At 37.9% G+C, this 19,135-nt stretch overlaps 1 protein-coding gene across 3 annotated transcripts; it reads right to left on the bottom strand.

Moving 5' to 3' along the window:
- Nucleotides 1-58: 58 nt before the first annotated feature.
- Nucleotides 59-8,710, bottom strand: slc25a15b (solute carrier family 25 member 15b). Of its 3 annotated transcripts, none has more exons than XM_079508209.1 (7): nt 8,606-8,710; nt 6,602-6,714; nt 5,931-6,189; nt 5,468-5,608; nt 4,806-4,981; nt 3,338-3,496; nt 59-2,779 (listed from the first exon to the last, which is right to left on the bottom strand). In XM_079508209.1, the coding sequence occupies exons 2-7, from the start codon at nt 6,654-6,656 to the stop codon at nt 2,661-2,663; spliced, it is 909 nt and encodes a 302-aa protein (XP_079364335.1). In that variant the 5' UTR covers nt 6,657-6,714; nt 8,606-8,710; the 3' UTR covers nt 59-2,660. The 3 variants fall into 3 exon arrangements, with proteins under 3 accessions (XP_079364335.1, XP_079364333.1, XP_079364334.1); XM_079508207.1 differs by having other exon boundaries at nt 8,349-8,666; XM_079508208.1 differs by having other exon boundaries at nt 6,602-6,710; nt 8,349-8,666.
- Nucleotides 8,711-19,135: the final 10,425 nt, after the last annotated feature.

The following is a 19,135-nucleotide window of genomic DNA, read 5'->3' as shown; positions in this document are numbered from 1 at the left end:
TGGCTGCCGTGTGAATGTGATCAGTTGCTATGGGGCGGGGGGGGGGGGGGGTCTATATTGAATGCTAAAGCTAAATTATTTTAACACTGTAAACATAGAAAACCAATGCAAAATGAGTCTTGTACAATGTATTTTATACTTATTGTCCTTTAAGCTATAGCCTATACTGTGGAATTTCTTAATGTATACAACTATACATAGTATTGCTATATTGAGAATTGAACACATACAACATATTGCATTAAACTAATTAAGCTTACTATAGCACTGTGTGTTTCATTATTTAAAAACATTAAGTACACAAAAAAGCATGTCCACTGCACTACAATGCAATAGATCAAATTGTTTCCATCCAATGACAAAAGCATAACAGGTTATTCTTCAATGGCACATTTTAATGCAGATTATACCATCTATATAATCACATCTAGTCCTGCATAAGGATACATATATCCAAATATATTGATGTAATTTGAGCTAGTTAAGATTTGTTTTTAATAGAAAAACACATTTGTCTTCACTCTTCAGTACTTGAATGAAGTCTTCATGTTAAGCATTGAAATGAAGCCTGCAAGTTTGACAGTTAGTAAATGTCAACTTCATGCAGACAATGTTATATAAAAAATAAAACATAAATAAAAGAAGTAGCCTGCTGTGCTAGCTTGGCAATACAGAAACACGGTCTCAGTCATTCATAATATTCTGAGGAAAAACATTTGTACCATTTTGGCACGTATTAGGCCTACTGTATATAGTACCAAAAGGATAACTTTGTAGTCGCAGGAGCAAATAATCATGTTGATATTATAAAATCATAGTATGGACACAGTCACCAAAGATGAGCAATGCCCCAAAAGGCAAGAGCTGCTTATGTTTAAAGGAGGCAGGTTTGTAGTGCCTTGCATTACTTTTACGTTGTAAATTAAAAACATAGTAAAATATTTGACAAACATTACAAATTACAATTATTTTTTGTTATATGCACATTATGTTATAATACCTATATTTATATTTAACCACGTTTTAACAAATGTAATAAATTGTGCCTCAACAGTATTTGTCTATTATAGTAAAAAAGAAAACACAAAACTAATATTTGCATCAAGCTCTGATTTGTGCACTATTCCATCACCAAAACAACACTCATGTCTGATGGTGATGATCAAAGCTGCTTACTTGTTAGCCATCACAGAGGAATAAGTCTTTCTTTCTGAAACGAGTCAACGACCCTAACAAACAAGAGTATCAGGTACGGTCGCCCATAATCCATCTCGCCCTTGATTTTTTTCCACCGACCGCTCGGTGCCGCGGGCGGTTCTTGTATTACTGTGAATAAGGTTAGAAATAATTTTAAGGTTAGGCATAGTTTTACTGGGGTTAAGTTTAGGTATAGGGTTAGGTTTAGGCATAGTTTTACTGAGGTTAAGGTTAGGAATACGGTTAGGTTTAACCGTTTAAGCATAATTTACTTAGGTTACTTTAGGAATACCAAGCCGCGCAGTTCCGCCGGCTGTACGCCCGGGGCGATTTGGTAAATGGGCGACTCGTCTGGTATTCCAATCAAGGAGTGCTTTTCTTTATAAAGAGCAAGTGAAGTTTACCAGCACACACATACATAATTGCATACATAATTCCAATGCAGTTCATATCCGAGGAGAATCACAGTATTAATCAACTGAGGTAGACAGAGAAACATTGGAATCAGGAGTGTTCACAATACTTAAATGAGACTAATGCTGTTTAAGAGAATGCCATGTATGTACATGGCTTGTCCAAACATATAAACCTAATATAATATGAAAATATGAATAAATATAAGTTTTCATTTAAAAGATGTAAACACAGGGCCCCATCTTGCATGCTGCCTTAACCATTATTCCTGAACTTTTTAGGCATTTTTGTCTCCACCAGGCCGAAGGCATGGGGAGAGAGTATGTTTTGCACTCCGTCCGTGTGTGTGTGTGTGTGTGTGTGTGTCCGTCCTTCCGTCCGTCCGTTACCAGCTAATCTCCGGCACCGTTAACCCGGTCGATGCCAAACTCTGCACACACACTCCCTGGATGCCAACGATGAACCTCTGCCCCACATCTTCCAGAACGGCCTGTTATAGCACCACCATGAGGCAGCTTTTCACATTTTTTACCCAAAACTCAAATCATCCAATTGCCATCAAAGGCGTATGAAGAAATGGCACCCTTTTCACATTGGCCTATTATAGCGCCACCAGGAGGCCACAACCTGACCTGCCCTGGTGGAGACCTGTGCCCCGAGGGGCACTTTTTCTAGTTTTTAATATTTTGAAATAGTTCAAATAGCTCTACTCACAACGTGTCTGTCAATGTAGATCGGCTATTCTCACTATTTTAAAATGTTTTTCAAAATAGTAAAAAAAATCCAAAAGTGTTAAGGCACGCAAGATAGGGTCTTGATTCTACAGACTCAAAAGAAATGGAGTGTAGCAATGTTAAATAGATCTAACAACAGTATGACATGTAAGATACCCAGGCCAGCACACATAAAACTTCTACAAGCAGAATACTGCTCAGGTCCCATCAATGGCTACAAAACTTCACTTTGACTTAAAATGTTAACCATTGGCAGAGCAGCACTCCTTCTCTACGGTATTTTATGTATACAGGCTGTTGTGAAGGAGAAACCACTTAGTCAAACTGTTTCATCATGAACTTCCGGCTGACTTCATAACCAAGGAACAATGCTCCGTTGGCTGGGAAGGTGCGAATCATGGTGGGGGTAAGGCCGGAGTAGAGTGCCCTCACTCCTAAACATGGAAACAACAGAGGCAGGGTAGTTTACAAACTGAGATGTGGCTACTATTTGAAGGAGGAAAAATCTGCACGGTACTACTAGGCTTGTCACTTGTAACTAGAGATGTCCCGATACTGTATCGGTATCGGGAAAAGTATCGGATCGGCCCTTATTTGTCATATCGGTGAATATGCCAGTCTAACCACCGATCCGACATAGGGGTAAGGGTTTGACACTATAGCAGGTAAATCAAATGTTGGGACATGTGGAGTTTGCTTTGGAGTTGCCCAAACTGCAAGTGCACATTTGAGTGAGGAGTCTGCTATAAACACAACACGAGATATATACAGTAGCTAGATAGCTATAAACACAACATGAGATTACGACACTGGTATCGGTATTCGGTATCAGCTAACACAGAAACTGATCGGGATCGGAAACGAAAAAAGTGTATCGGGACAGCCCTACTTGTAACCATTTGCTTTTTAAATAACTTAAGATTAGAACAATGTTATTGCAAATGAAAACCTTGGTGGATGTTAACACAAAACAAGTTAGTTATTCTTCCTACCTTCAGTGCGTGCGATGGTCATGAATGTTTTGAAGAATCCCGCCTGTTTGCCTGTCATGGACATTACTTGTATCCGAGACTTGACACAGTCCATAGGGTAGACCACCAGCCAAAGACATGCCCCTCCAAAACCCCCACTGAACACAATCGGTGCCACACCTGTTACATTTGTACCGCACACACACACACACACACACACACACGCACACGCACACGCACACGCACACGCACACGCACACGCACACGCACACACACACACACACACACACACACACACAGTTTAAAATACACTACGTTTATAATAACACACATACTCGTTCAAGCCTATAAAAATAAGTGAATTGAATGCTGCATTATATATATCACTAAGTTTGACATGAGCAATCAAAACACAAAGTATGTTCATGGGTTAATGAAAACAATAATCCAGGAACAGGATTATGATATAATTATCCTCTGCTTATAACTTGCTCTATTTAATGTCAAAGTTACTTTGTCAGCAAAATCACAGCAAACACACCTTTATTGCGGTTATAGCAATGATTTTGGTAGTTGCCCTGCCTACCTACACCCTCAAGACTAGTACCACCATTAAAGGGGGTGTAAGTGATATTCTTTTGTTAAAATAAGTTAAATAGGTCTATATCATAGTAATCATTGATATATAACTAGGTATAGGTGATATAACTCTCCCCATCTTTCCAGCTCTTTAGTATACAGAAAATAAATGTTCCGGTCAGGATACTAAATCAGAAGAGAGAACTCATACGGGAGTAACGGGACGCAGGATAAACAATTGGAAGTAATGAAACATGCGATGCGAGAGTGCAGTCTAGCCCAGGGGTTCTCAACCCCTCGGGGGGGTCGCCAAATTATTTTAGGGGGTCCCCAAATTATTAAAAACATAGTTGAAAAATAGCAGACCTACAAGCTCGTAGCGCGCCACTCGGTGGCGCGCTATGAGCTTGTAGATCTGCTATTTTTCAATAGCTAAATTATAACAATGCTTAAAACACCAAAAGGGGTTCCCGCCCAAAATGGTTTAAGGTTATTGTAGCAGTCAATTTATATTGGGGGGCGGGGCGGGGGTCCCGAGACATTGCCAAAGCATTTCCGGGGGTCCCCGGCCAAAAACGTTGAGAACCCCTGGTCTAGCCAACACCAACTCAGGACTCTTGAATCACTGTCCTCCACACTCTCCTATCTAGCATCAGTGTCTTGACTTGAGCTATACACTGTTAGCTAAGCTGTTGCGCCGCAGTGCATCTACATAGGTGATGCGCTTCTAGAGAGACAGGGAGACCCATGTAATAAAACTATATAGCAATGATTAATATAAGAATTTAGAGCTTTAAAAAAAACGTTAACAACAAAATGTATGTACAAAACAGATACTAATGGGAAAAGAAGGCTCTCCAGTGTGTAGACTAGCACAAGTAGTTATTTGACAGAAGTTCAAGAACTGTACCTATTTCATCCTTGTCACATTTCCAGTGGTCTGCAAATGTGGTGCGACAGAGTTCATAGGCGCCGAAGAAGCAAAAGTAACCAGGAACCTCTCTGGCAATGGTGGTGGTCAAGCCCTGGAAGAAGCCCAGTGGTCCATCATTCCTCATCACTGTCTTCACCACCGACCACACTGTGCTTCAACCAGAGCAGAACAAGTTTAGCTTGAGGCTGATATACTTTGTCAAATGACTGGACATTTTTGTTTAGTTTTTCTGTTGAAAATACAGATTTGTTTTTTTGATGAATTCTAACTTAAGCTTTCATTTAAGCTAGTCTACAGTGACTACATTTGCATGCTGAATCTCATGGGAATATTTTACTATAGTAATCATGTATGATCAAACATGTAGGCTATGAGGTCTATGAAACAAATTGATCACAAACAGCAGAATTCTTATGAATATCAAAATAATTCTATTTGTACATTTTGTTTATCTGGCTGGTAACTATGATAGCCCATTCCCGCCACTGCATAAAAATAAAAAGGGACTACATTTTGAGGCTTTTGTTGAACTTCTGCCTTTATAGCTCAGAATTCTACAGTTCAGTTTTTGTTACTTGCTCAAATAAATTAAAAATAGTGGCATAACAATGTTAAAGTAAACAAAAACAAATACACACTTTTGGCCACTTTTGGCGATCTTGCCGGAAGCTTCCATTTCATACATAGCTTGGAGACGGCACTTCACAAGCTCAGTGGGGCATAATACAAAAGAGGAGAAGATGGATGCCACTGAACCAGCACAGGCTTTTTGCATGTCACTGAAAGACAGACAGAAGAGACAAACTCTTTCAGACAAATCACAAAAACACCATTCTAAAGGTGGCCTTACACTAGCCGATTTTTTTCAATCTGAAATCTGATAGCACCACACACTACAGGATAATCGGAGCGGGGCAGAGCAAATATCAAACATTCTTGATGTTGATCGGGCCGATCCCGATCGCACTTTGAGCGGTCGGGCACCCCCCGAGCGTCAAAAATGCCCGATTATCGGCTAGTGTAAGGCCACCTTTAGAGCAACTCTCAGTCTCCAGTTTTCTTTGCATGTAAACCAGACAACCATCCTGGGATTCTCCCTACCTGAGTACTACGTCGTTGTTTAGTCCAGCAATGAGACGAATAACCTGCTGGCAGAAGCCATAGCTCATGAAGAGCACAGAGTTCTCTGCGACGTTGGCCATTAAAGCTGGGGTGGTGCCTTGGTAGAGGCCACGTAGACCCACTTGTCTGTAGGTAGATGTAAAACAGTGGACAAAGCCCCGATACATAGTAGGAAATGTCTGCATTTTTACTTTGGCAGTGTCTAATGGTTGCCCACTCATGACACATGCTGCACCTCCTAGGACAAATAACAGAAGGAAACAGAGAAAGACAGACCCAGTTAAGAGAACAATGTGTTCTACTGAACATACATTTCTATGGCTATCATAAGCATCACAGGAGAGCTGAGCATGTATGTATGATGATGACCATTCATTGACAGCAGACTCACACATTGAATGTGTCAAGACAGATAAGGATCAGACTGATCAGGCTTGTGCAGTTTGTGCGCCATGGAGCAGTGCATACAATCCATGGCAGCACAAAGAGACCGGGTGAATAAAAAACTGAAGTCAGCAAAAATATATCGTGAGGTCAGACAAAGGTCTCTCAATATTGCACACTTGTTGGCTATTGTTGCCAACCACTGCTGATAAGTAATTTACAAGTAAGTCAAAGCACCAGAATGTTTTGTGGACTCTGGTATTTACCTATAGCTCCTGCAGAAAGGTCGATCATGGCCTGGATCACTGGATGTGGGGCCATAATGTCTGAGAAGTTGGCAATGTTCGCTCTTCTTGAATCAGCTAGCTAAAGCTCCTGGCTGCAACAAAGGTTCCAAAGATTAAGACTGAAACATCTACAGTCTGAGGCCTGTAGTGGAAGAAATTATACTAACACAAGAATACTTAGACTAAAATATAAGGTGAGGACAAGATGTGATGAGGCATTCAGTTCAATTTAATAGAGATCTCTAGAGCACAACCATCTTCCAGCATGTCAGATGACTGAACTCCAGAACAATACATGTGTGTGAATTTTATACAGTCTCACTCAGAAAAGGAGGAGTAACTGTTGGTCACATGACCAGACAGTTAGCCTCTACATCAGACAATGGGATAAATCTAAAAGTGGTCCAAGTCTAGAACCGTTGGGTGGGTTTGAAGAAACTGCGATGATGGTAGCAATCTCACACCAACACTTTGGTCATAACAAAAGCCTATTGATGTGCGTAAATGGTTAATTACGACGAGAGAGGCCTATTACTTACAGTGTAGACCACACCCAGCTAGACTAGACAATCAAGATTTTTATCAGTTTTAAGAATTATCAGTTATCAGTTTTAAGAATTAGTAGTGTGAGTGCAGATTCAAACAATTATGTTTGAATGCACAATTTCATATTTTCCATTACAGGCCACACACACACACACACACTATCCTATTAAACTACAAGTAAGATGTGTAGAGAAGCGAACAAAGCTGTTGTGGCAGTCTGACACACACACACACACCTCTGTATGTTCCAATTTCAGTTGCCCTCTGGTGGCGGGCGTGACACACACACAGACTGACACACAGACAGTTTTGGTCAGCTTCTATAGTTAGTGCTCACTTCGTTCATAATTAGCTCTCTGTAACTAACACACACACACACACACACACACACACACACACACACACACACACACACACACACACACACACACACACACACACACACACACACACACACACACACACACACACACACACACACACACACACACACACACACACACACACACACACACTTCCAATTTCAGTTCGTAGTTGCTCTGGTGGCGGGCGGGTGGTGTTACAGCGTGACACACAGACTGACAGACAGACACACAGTTTTGGCCATCTTCTATAGTTAGTGCTCACTTTCCAATGTCAGTTTGTAGTTGCCCTCTGGTGGCGGGCGGGTGGTGTTACAGCGTGACACACAGACCGACACAGACAGACAGACAGTTTTGGCCATCTTCTATGGTTAGTGCTCACTTCGTTCGCAATCTCTTCGTTCGCAATCACTAACTGTCAAATGGTTATTAAATGGCTATTCACTCAAGAAGCGAAGCTGATCTTTGAACGCACCTTGAGAGGGCGACGTGACCTAAACATTGCCCTGGCCAGGCTGGCCTAATGCAACATCCTCAGTCCAATGAAGTAAAGTCGAGTATGTAACGTTACGTTATCCATGTTGTAAAATGCACTGATTCCGTATGACCGGTTAGGTGACTACTGCGTAAACTACATTTTAAACGTCAAGGTAATTTGTCCACAGTTTGCTGTGAATATTTCACTTTAATTCAGAATGCCAAAACTTTATATAAAATTAGCCAACATTTCGTTACTATTGCAAATATGCACATGCATTTAAGCCGGTCACAGAACAACAGATATCGAGTTTTCTTCATAGTACGAAGTTCATACAAACCTTTTTTAGAACATCAAAGATGAACTTGTTATTGTGGCATCAAATGTCAAGGCAGTTGTCTTTGACAATAGGTGCTGCAACCAGCTAAACACGTCCGACTCCGAACAGAGGGAGAATGCATGCTACATGCGAGTCGATATCGATATGAAAGCTCAACAAAACATGGACTTTCTCTGCAAAGCATCTAATCTTTTTCTAACGATTATCAATGAATGGAGGAGGCCAGGAGGGATCGAGTTCGGTACATAACGTCTTACCTGCATAACAAAATAAACGATAAAGGCGAAGCACTAGTTGTTTCATTCATACGCAAGACAGTGTCGCTGGTCGGAAGTAACAGATGTACAAGCCCACAACGCGTCGCATCCGCGACGCGCTGTGAGCTTGTAGATCTGCCATATTCGGAGCACAATTTAGGCTTTATTTCCGGTTCACGATGTTTCGCTGCATAATAAAGTCGGATGTTTCATGTTTGAAAGCACAACTAACATGTTGGAAAACACAATTTTAAATAAAGAAGTTTAATTTGAAGCCAGGCGACGCAACCGCGTCATATTACAAATACAATTAATATAAAGTCTATAATTTGCCAACATTGAGCAGAACACCCACAGAACGTCACTTCCGCGTTTTAGGACTACAAACGGTATAGGACTACAAACGATGCTGCAACTGAACAATGAAAGAAAACGCTGTTATGCTATACCATGTGACTCAAGTAATCATAAAGTAGGAATATCCATACTCGTGAGTCGTGGCATGGTTCTTGCCTCTGTGTAACTTATTTTCAGAAGAGATTTAAATGTCCTCTGTCACATATTTCTCTCCAAACATTCGGATCAGTAGCCTAATAGACTGATTTAATCATGATTCTCTTCCCAAAAAGCAGACCCACACAATTTCAATATTTTAATTTTTTTGCCTTTTATAATAATAAAAAAAAACATTGTCTACATCACAGACAAGAAATAATCAACATTTCATTTTGATCTATTTTCGATGAACAGAAATGTACCCCATGCCCATCCCTCCCCTAGAACAAACTCCTTTATACATAGTATACTTTACATACCTATAGTTCCTGTTCATTCTCTTTACATTATACCACATTATCAAAGTATTACCAATAGCTTTAAAATAAATACACTGGTCTCTCCATTGTAATTATAATCACTATCCTGATTGTACATACAGTAGCGTACCCATTTCCCACAATTAGAGGCAAATGAGTGATTTATGTGCCTCGTTTCAACAAAACCAAATCAATAAATAACATATTTAAAAATGTTCAGTCAGGATTTAGATTCAAACAGCACCACAGTACAGAGACTGCACTTATAAGAGTCACAAAGACACAAACGATCTTTGAATGAATGCTGACATTGGTGAGTGGTGAGGGTTCCATACTTGTTTTGTTTGACTTGAGTGCAGTATGTGACACCATTGTGTCACATACAATCATAATCGTCTTATCAATAGATCAGTATAGTTGCCAACTTTTATGGATCAGGGCCCACGTAAAAATATCGAAAGCGTTCATAGCCCACCCATCGCTGGTGTGTGAAATGATCAAGGGTGGGCTGTGTGCTTTATCAGAGCATACAAGATCAAAAAATCTTAGTGTTTTGGCAATTACTTGGAGTACCCTCACAGCCCAGGTTGGGAATCGCTGCAGTAAAGCAGTGGGTTGACCAATGCCTTTATGGTCAGGGCCACTCAGCCCTGGAACGACCTGCCTGACAAGGCTTGCTAAATCAGTATCTTCTTAAGATGTACTTTTATGAAAATGTCTTTCCATTAAAAAAAAATGTGATTAAAAAAAATATTGTTTGATTCTCGTGTTTTATTTCTCACGGTACTTTATATTTTATTTTATTTTATTTTATTTTATTTTTATTCTGTATTCTGTATTTGATCTCTTCACTTTTATGTAAATAAGTTTGCAACGTTGTTTTGATAAGTGCTTTATAAATTATGGTTATATTAAATACTTTGTATCTCAATATTCTGAAGGGATATGGAGTCTGCATTTTAGAAAAGTAAAATCTTTACACTTGACAGAATCCTCATAACTCAAGTATTTTAAACTAATAAATTAAAGACTAATAAATTATGTGGCAGTAAAAGTAGTTTTGAAGAACAAGAAAAATAATACAATTTGAATAATCCATTGGATTCTTAAAAAAAAAAAAAAAAAGCGTCTGCTTGGATTTGAAATGATGAGGTAAGAGAATCCAAATAATGGAAATAGCAAATTCACAATAACAACTTTTAAGGAATAACAAATACATTATAAAAATGGTATTAAGACATCAAGTAAAGTAGTGTACCATTAGTCATGAAAGTATGACTAGTCCATTTAGTATATGCACTGTGTAACAGGTTGTTAAGAGACTTGCAATAGTATTTTTGTAATGAGCACAAGCTACTGGCAGTAATGAGGTATGCTCAATCCATGTAGCCTCCATTTCATGGAACCGAATGCATGAATGTAAAAAAGAAAGAAAGAAAAATATATATCAAAATAAATGCGTACAACTAAGGTCAATAAAAAAATTAACCACATGAACCCTAGCGTCTGGACACGTCATAATAGGCAGACATTCGGCAAAAATGAGCAAACATTTGTCGAAAATAGTCGAACATTTGATGAAAATAGCAGATCTCCACACGTTGTGAGCTTGAAGATCGACTATTATCACTATTTGTTGTATGGCAAACTAGTTCACCCCCAAAAATATTTATTTTATAATGATTTTTGTTTTTGTCACATTCCTAAGCCAATTATTTGATGACCGGCAGAGTAACTCAAACAATCTCCTACGGAGTCTCCTATCGACCACTGAGCCGCTCATCAAATTATTGGCTCAGGAATGTGACAAAAACTAAAACATGAATTCAAGCCTTCATGGGGTGTGTATTTGATACAAAAGTCAAAATTTGACCAAAAAGCCAGATTCAAACAAATCAAGACATCCAACTGATCAGTGCTTCTCCAACACTGTATTATCTTTCTGTCCAATCCTGCATGCTCACAGGTCTCAAATGTGAAGCTCTGAGGTCAAGGAAACATAATACTTTGGGTGCCAGATGAAAATAAATCCATGGAAATGTTGGTTGGATTCTATTCTACAATGTATACAGTATTTAAAATGCATGGAAGACTTGTGTTTTTTTAGGAGCTGGTTTGAATTATTGTATACCGTGAGCATGAAATCTGAAGTGTCTTAAGATAAGTAGTTCATTATCAGACCAGTAATCACACAGACAGGCACTTGAATGTCCCTTCAGATGTATTTTAGTGGGAGTATATTTGATTTGTAAATCTGTCCATAATAGTAGAGTGAGGTATGGTGTAGCCATGTAAATGAAACCATACCAATAACATAACATGAAGCCCTGTAGTGCGTGTCAAATAATCTTTAAGATGTTTGGCATTTCACTATAGAAATATTATATATTTCAATTAATTTGGGAGGCAGTAACAGTGCTATAGCAGATAGGTAATATCAGGCAAAAGATGTTCAAATCAATAGAAAATTACTCGATAACTATTTTGTCATTGAATAAACTTTTTTAACTAAAATTGGTCCGTTTGGCTTACCATTGCAAAGGGGGAAAAAGTGCAAACTTTCTGCAAACCAACTTCTGAGGATTATTTCAATACAAGACCGCCATTGGTGTCTACTCTTTGATTAGTAGTCCTTTGAATTAGCCTAATAATATGTTGGTGATTTCACAACAGTGATATATCCATGGTAATTTAAATGTATAGGCCTATACCTAATGGGTCTTACAGTTTGGGGTGTTTTGCTTGTAACCATTACAAAGTAGGGAGGGAGATAGACAGAGAGAGAGTGGGCTAAGTTTCAGCTATATGAAGCCTAATGAAAGACCAAAGCAGTGCTAACAATGCGGCTGAAGTGTTAGGCACAGCACCAAAAAAACATTTAAATATTTCTGACAAACACAGTAAGGCAATTTGATTATGGTTTACTGATAGCAATATAAGTTATGTCTCCGGTAAATTTAAACATATTCACAATTTAAAGTAAAGAGAGAAACAATACTCCCCCCCCCTGCCCCCCATTTTCACAGACCATTATCTGTGTAAAAACAGCTACAATCAGAAATGAGGCACTTTATAAAAGAGTATATACTGTAAATATCTAGGCTATATTGTATCAACCATTATATGTATACTGTTTATCTTTTTATGTATATTGTATAATGTATAATATTTCACAATTGTTGAAATAACAGGTAAATGAAATAAAACGTAACTATAGTATATGCTATCATTTTTGTTCTACTTATACTTTATAGACAGTATATACTATAGTATTTTATACTGGTATAGCAAACTGTATAATTACAGTTGCTCAAAAAGTGTTTATACTCATTGACCTTTTGTTGATTTTGTTGTGCTACAAAATTTGAAAAATGCATTTCAAAAGTTTTCTTCAAAATGTATTCAACTGGGACCTTTTTTTATTTTATTTCTTTTTTCAACAAGTAGGTAAATCGAGTTTAAAGTTATTACAGGGATTTTTGTCTTGTTTTATAATCTGTCTTGTCTCCATTGGCATATGTTTTTGTGTAATTTGCGTTAGTAGTTAGTAGCACTAGTAGGCTGTAGTTAGGTGTTTTAAACTTTCTTTCACATTTATTTTAGTTCCAACCCAATGTCATCTAATTCAGCGGTTCCCAACCTTCTTTGGATCAGGCCCACTTGAAAATCTGGAACGCATTTGCGTGCATTTTTAGAGCATGTTTATTTTAATGTGTTTGGCTTGGATCAATGGAACTATTTTAGTATCACAATAAAAAACTTATTTTTCAAGGTTGCATAGAAAAAAATACTGTAATGTTTTACATATTGTATTTTTATATGAATGATATATCATCACTAAAATCTGTGTGTTTTGCCTATGATTTTCCCTCACAGCCTACCAGTGAGCCCCTGTCCACAGGTTGAGAACCAAATCAAATGTCAATTCATGTTCTGTTGGTAACTTGGTCATAATAACAATGTGTACTGTGCTTGTTGAGTCAATGCACAGCTATCATTTATATATTGCTAGATTGTCACTGCAATTTGATTTGTTACTGAAAATGACTTTCATAACATAAGCTTATTCAAGTGTTAAACATGAGTCCACATTTGAAATAACAGCCACATTAAATTGTGTCAAATTCACATTCGTTATCTTGTGTGAACTCATGAAATAGTTCCCTGCGATCCTGATATAGGCCTAATACAAATTGTATGTGTAATAGACTATTACACATCAAAATTTGAAAAATGCATTTCAAAGGTTTTCTTCAAAATGTATTCAACTGGGATCTGTTTCTTTCTTTTAAGTAGGCCTAAAGTACAGTAAATCAAGTTTAAAGTTATTACAAGGATTTGTGTCTTGTTTTATTATGCACAACCATGTCTTCATTGGCAATTTTGTTTGTGTGTTTGTGCGTTATTTAGGCTGTTTTAAACCCGGTGTCCGGATAGCTCAGTCAGTATAGAGCACTTGCCTTTCGACTGAAACGTCATGGGTTCAATCCTGGGCACTGCCAACTCAGCGTATGAGAAGCATGGCTTGATGTTGTGTGGTAAGAATTGGGAGTACTGCGCTCCACCTCAGCATTCCATCTCCCAGAGGTCTAGCAGATTGAAAGTTTAAACGGGGATATAGACTCCTGCACCCTGGCTGATACCGACAATAAGCCTCTCTTACTGAATTATACATCATTTACACATTCATATTATTTTGTGCTCTATTAGATAGGTGGCAATTCATACAAATTAATCAACATTCAATTCCCTTTTTGGCACAATAATGCATAAAATAGTATAGGGCATAGCAGTAACATTTTGTGCATTGTTCCCATAGAGATTTCCAAAAATATTTATATAAATTATTTTAAGCCTGGAACCAAACCATCCAGGCTCCTGGTGAATCATGATTCATGACCATAAAACATTTGATTGTGTAAATACATTTTTAAATCTTTAAATATATTATACACTATATTTAATATACATTTCTTTTGCTGTTTTTAAATATGTTTTGACACAAAATCAAATTGCTTTATGGTCATGATTCACCAGGAGCCTGGATGGTTCCAGGCTAAAATAATTCGGAAATCTCTATGGGAAAAATGAATTGGCTTTCTATCTGTGGAATTACAAAATGGGCACCACTGCTATGCCCTGGCCTATAGTATACACATACTATATTATTATTATTATTGCCATGTGCATTTTCTACACTACAAATTCCTTAAGGATTGAGTGCATGGGCGGAGACATCTTTAAGTTATATAAAATCTATTTAATTGCCACTTCATGAGAAACCGTTTTGTGTATGTCTCAGAAACTAAATGTACTTTGAAATCCTTTTGTAGCACAAGAAAATATGATTATGAATATAAGGCCTTTTTGAGCAATCATATTAGGACAGTCAATCTAAGCTAAAAAAAAGGGGGGTGACCCAAAATAAATTGCAATTGTAATCGTTCAAGGTCTTTTTTATGATTATTAGGGTCATCCAAATAACATTAAAAATTGATTCTTATATAAATTGTGGGATTGAACATTGGGGTACCATTGAAAACCTATATAAGGTAACATTTTAAAATTAAAATTATGCTTTAGCATGTGACATGTCAAACTAGGGGTTATTCATGATTCTGAATCAATTATAAGCATTAGTTTTGCACGAAAAACATTCCTTGGGCTAACTTCGGCCATAGCCAAATGTGATGACCTCATCACGTTTGTGAAGACGGCTATGGACATATCATAAAAATCATAAAAAAACGATTACTATTGCAATTTCTTTTGGGTCAAATCTTAGATTGACTGGCCTATATGCACTATATGAGTTAATAGAGCGACAAGGTATGAATCCTCTGACCAATGTTTTTTCGTCTTATTTTAAGCCAGTCTTTACTCTTGTTTAACTTAAAATATGGATAAAGGATGACTTGGCATACAGCATACATTTTATTAAACTATTTAGTATTTATATACCCTGTTGTCCGGGCAAAAAAACTATATTGGAGCATTACTGTCAAAATCAAATTTATGCTATTTATACGGTCTTTGCTTGAAAATCTCTTATTTTCCATGAGTGATGTGCTGATACGATGAAATATAATACGGGATTGATGATCTGGCTGATCAAGTGGGCTGGTTTCTACAAGTTCATGCATCTAACTCTATACCAATGCCTATCCTAAAGTTTGGGGTAGATAGATTGATCTATCAAAAATGGCATAGGAAAATACTTAATTTCCAAATATTTGAAAAGAGAAGAAAATATTAATAACCATATGTAAACATTGTACCTGAATTACAACAGCTTAATGACAATGTGTATGTGTGTATGTACGCACGCAGGCACGCACGCACGCAGGCACGCACGTGCACACGCACACGCACACACACACACACACACACACACACACACACACACACACACACACACACACACACACTTATACTTAATGTATAATAATGTCTGTAGCATAAATTAAGTGTATCCTTTTTGTCATATCAAAACATCCTTTATCAATATTAAAAGTTATATAAGGGTCAAACATAAATTTTAATCAAAACAAGACAAACTCACCTGCCAGTGTGTGTGTGTGTGTGTGTGTGTGTGATGTGTGTGTGTGCGCGTGCTTGCGTGCATGTGTGTGTATCTCATTGGCTACATGTTAGGACTCAAGTAGTCCCTTTTAAATGGCTGGAGGACGATTTTTTCTTTCTCACTTTAACAAACCCTGTTTGATGAGACCTGTGAACGTTTGGCACATATTAAGCTAACAGCAAGTGTATGGAAATGACTTATCTATGCGGTTTAAAAGTCATTCAAATTCAAACCCCAGTTAGAGGTGTGGTTTGTTCCATTCCATCGCAGGCTGTGTGGTGCTATCAGGCAGCTACCAGTGTCATGTTCCATTCCAGAATCAAAATTAGCAATCTGAAAGAGAATGAGAATAATATTTAAAATCTACTGTATGAATAACATACTGTAATAGGAAGAAACACAGACAAATCCTAAGTGTTAATTTACTTAATTAATTGGAATGGACCTGACAGGCCTTAATTTCTTGTCAAAGTTACAGCATGTTAACAAAGCCCTTTAATGCGATATTTAAACACGTGGATTGCTTTTAAAAACGTTTAAAGATTGAATTACAAATTGAATTTAAACACAAATGACTTCTTAAATGCACACTGTTTACTCAACATTGACTAAATTGATTATTCAGGTTTCAAGGTTGTTTAATGACTACGGAGAAAATATGAACAAAGGTCAAATATAAAAATTAAACAATTAAACGTAGGGGGGTTATGTTTATAGCTAGCAGGGGTTGGCTGCAATTTTACAAGTTTACAAAAAGGTGATACAATGTTGACATTTTAGAATGGAAATATTCTGTCACGCTCAAGCTTAGGGGCAAAGTGCAAAGTTAATAACAGTTATTACCTTTGAACTTTTTGCCAGTAATGGGCTTATCATGTCAATAAAATAACCCCAAATGTCCTAAACCAGTGGTTTTCAACTGATTGTGAATGAGGGACCACCACCCTGACTTAGAATCAACCTGGGGACCACTGTTGTGTTGGGTGGGGATATGGGCTAAGATTAGTGCTTTTGTATCACTTGCTATGCATCCCATGTGTATACAGCATCCCACTGTGTCTCAACTCTCCCTGACCTAAACCATCATATGATACATGTTACTGCAAGTGTTTAAACCCTCAGTTTATCCATAAGGCTTCCAGAGGGAGGTCTCCAAAAACAAGGGGCTGTGCATGTTGGTGGCCCAGGGGCCCTTTATCTCTAGATCCGCCCATGGTTGTGCTACTTCATCCTGCAGAGACCAACATTTATAATATCATATTTGTCTTTGCTTACTATAATTATAAGAACTAGGAAAAAGCGCCCTTCGGAGTTTGGCCCCTTCCTACCTGAAAGCCTCCATCTTTCAAGCAATTCATACCTGAAAGCCCCCCACAGATATGAGGAGTGAATGTAATTCTATATCAATAGATCAAAGTATGTTGGTCAAGCGTTGCATCCTGTAAAACCTGATGGACATACTTGCTCAGTAGCATCGTGTTTACATGCCTAAGTCGTTATCAAACTTTTATTGTTACTATGATCTAATTTATGTAATAAAATGTGTTACTGTATGATCAATGTTTAATTAATATCCAGTACTCATGTAATCATCATATTTACATTCAAATGTTGTAGTGTACCTTAAGCTTAATTTATGAACTCCTTTGTACGGTGGTATCGTATCGCACACCAAAAATATCTTGTTGATCTACAAGATCACCACGAACAGGCTTTAACCACTAAACCCTATGTATTTTGTTGACTGGGGTCCCCAGGGGTCTATCCTTGGCCCCCTCATTTTTCCCAACTTGTACATCTGGTAATTTCAGCGAATGTTCACCTATTCTCACCAAATGTCCGGCTAATATGGCCGTGCACAGAATAGGGATGATATGGTTCAAGTGTTTAATGTAGCTAGTCCCATTTTAAACCCCCACTGATCCCAAGCATCGATCTGTTCTGCTGAAACATCCTTGATCAAAATATAGCTGCACTGAGGCTCAGTGTAGGTAAATCCACCTTGAAGTCAAATTTCCACATTCAGCAAATTCCATAGAATAATAGGTAAAACACTTCATCCTTCTCGTGTAGAAAACCTCAAATAGCAGCTGTCACGAGAAATCCTCTGGGCACTAGCACATCCGCATAAAAACATAAACACCTGTCTTTTGTTCTATCCCCTCTATCTCCATTTATATGAAATATCTCATAAGTAGCAGACAAATCAATTGGCTTTGCTCTCTGAGCACCCACTTGTGATAATATTAAATAAGAGACAGCCCACACACTGGTATAGAACTGCTCACCATTTTGGAGCTAAAGGATAGGCCCAGGCTGTAACGACTGTCAACCTGGCATCCCTATTTTGGGCATGTCATTATAGAAGAAAATTCTCACAGATTTTGACCATTATTTTTAAAAACAGCATAAATTGTGTTGTGCGCTTGTAGATCAGATATTTCTGCTGTGTCAAGCCGTGACACCATAAGTATAAAATAGGGTGGTTAAAGCAGTATATCAGTTTTGTCTATAGATTATGTGTGTAACATCCAGTTTCTTGAATGTAATCAATCTAATGTCCATGTTGTTGTTTTAAATAGAGATGTGCCGTTCATCATCATACAAGTATAGGTTATTGTTATTGTTATTGTAAGTTCCATACTTCATTATACACCATAGGTTTGTAGTTACACAGACAAACAACATCTCCTCCGTTGGGCCTAATTATCTATGACGGTTTGGACCCTTGACCCTTGACCCTTGGTCTTAATGGACTAATGTACTTTATCCTCCCTCATCTCACTTGAATGGACTTTAAATGGACAAGAACAGACAGTCACATGTAACCTTTACTGCTATGAGTAGCATGTTACTCTTCACACATTTTCAGTTACAGTATGTGCACTCAGAGACTACTGCCAAATTAATGTTGTTCTCCAAACATTAAGACTACTTTACATACAGTAAGAACAGCTGTCTACAGGTATGACATGAAGTCACATGTCAGTTGGACCCAGCACACATTCAAAGCAGCTAATAATGGTGTGTGTTTAATATATTTTCTATCTCCTTCCCATAGGAGCCTATTAATGGTCTACTAGCACACCCAATTGTTCACCACAACCTCAGAAAAATTATGATTTTACAATC

The sequence above is a fragment of the Electrona antarctica genome (assembly GCF_951216825.1).
Source record: "Electrona antarctica genome assembly, chromosome: 8".
NCBI classification, from domain to species: domain Eukaryota; kingdom Metazoa; phylum Chordata; class Actinopteri; order Myctophiformes; family Myctophidae; genus Electrona; species Electrona antarctica.
This window is presented reverse-complemented; position numbering and strand designations above follow the sequence as displayed.

Excerpts from the sequence above, each read along its gene's own strand:
- slc25a15b (XM_079508209.1), bottom strand. The coding sequence starts at position 6,656 with ATGGCCCCACATCCAGTGATCCAGGCCATGATCGACCTTTCTGCAGGA. Across the intron at positions 5,609-5,930 it reads AACAACGACGTAGTACTCAG|TGACATGCAAAAAGCCTGTG; the intron begins GTAGGGAGAATC and ends TCTGTCTTTCAG. Across the intron at positions 3,497-4,805 it reads ATGTGACAAGGATGAAATAG|GTGTGGCACCGATTGTGTTC; the intron begins GTACAGTTCTTG and ends CAAATGTAACAG.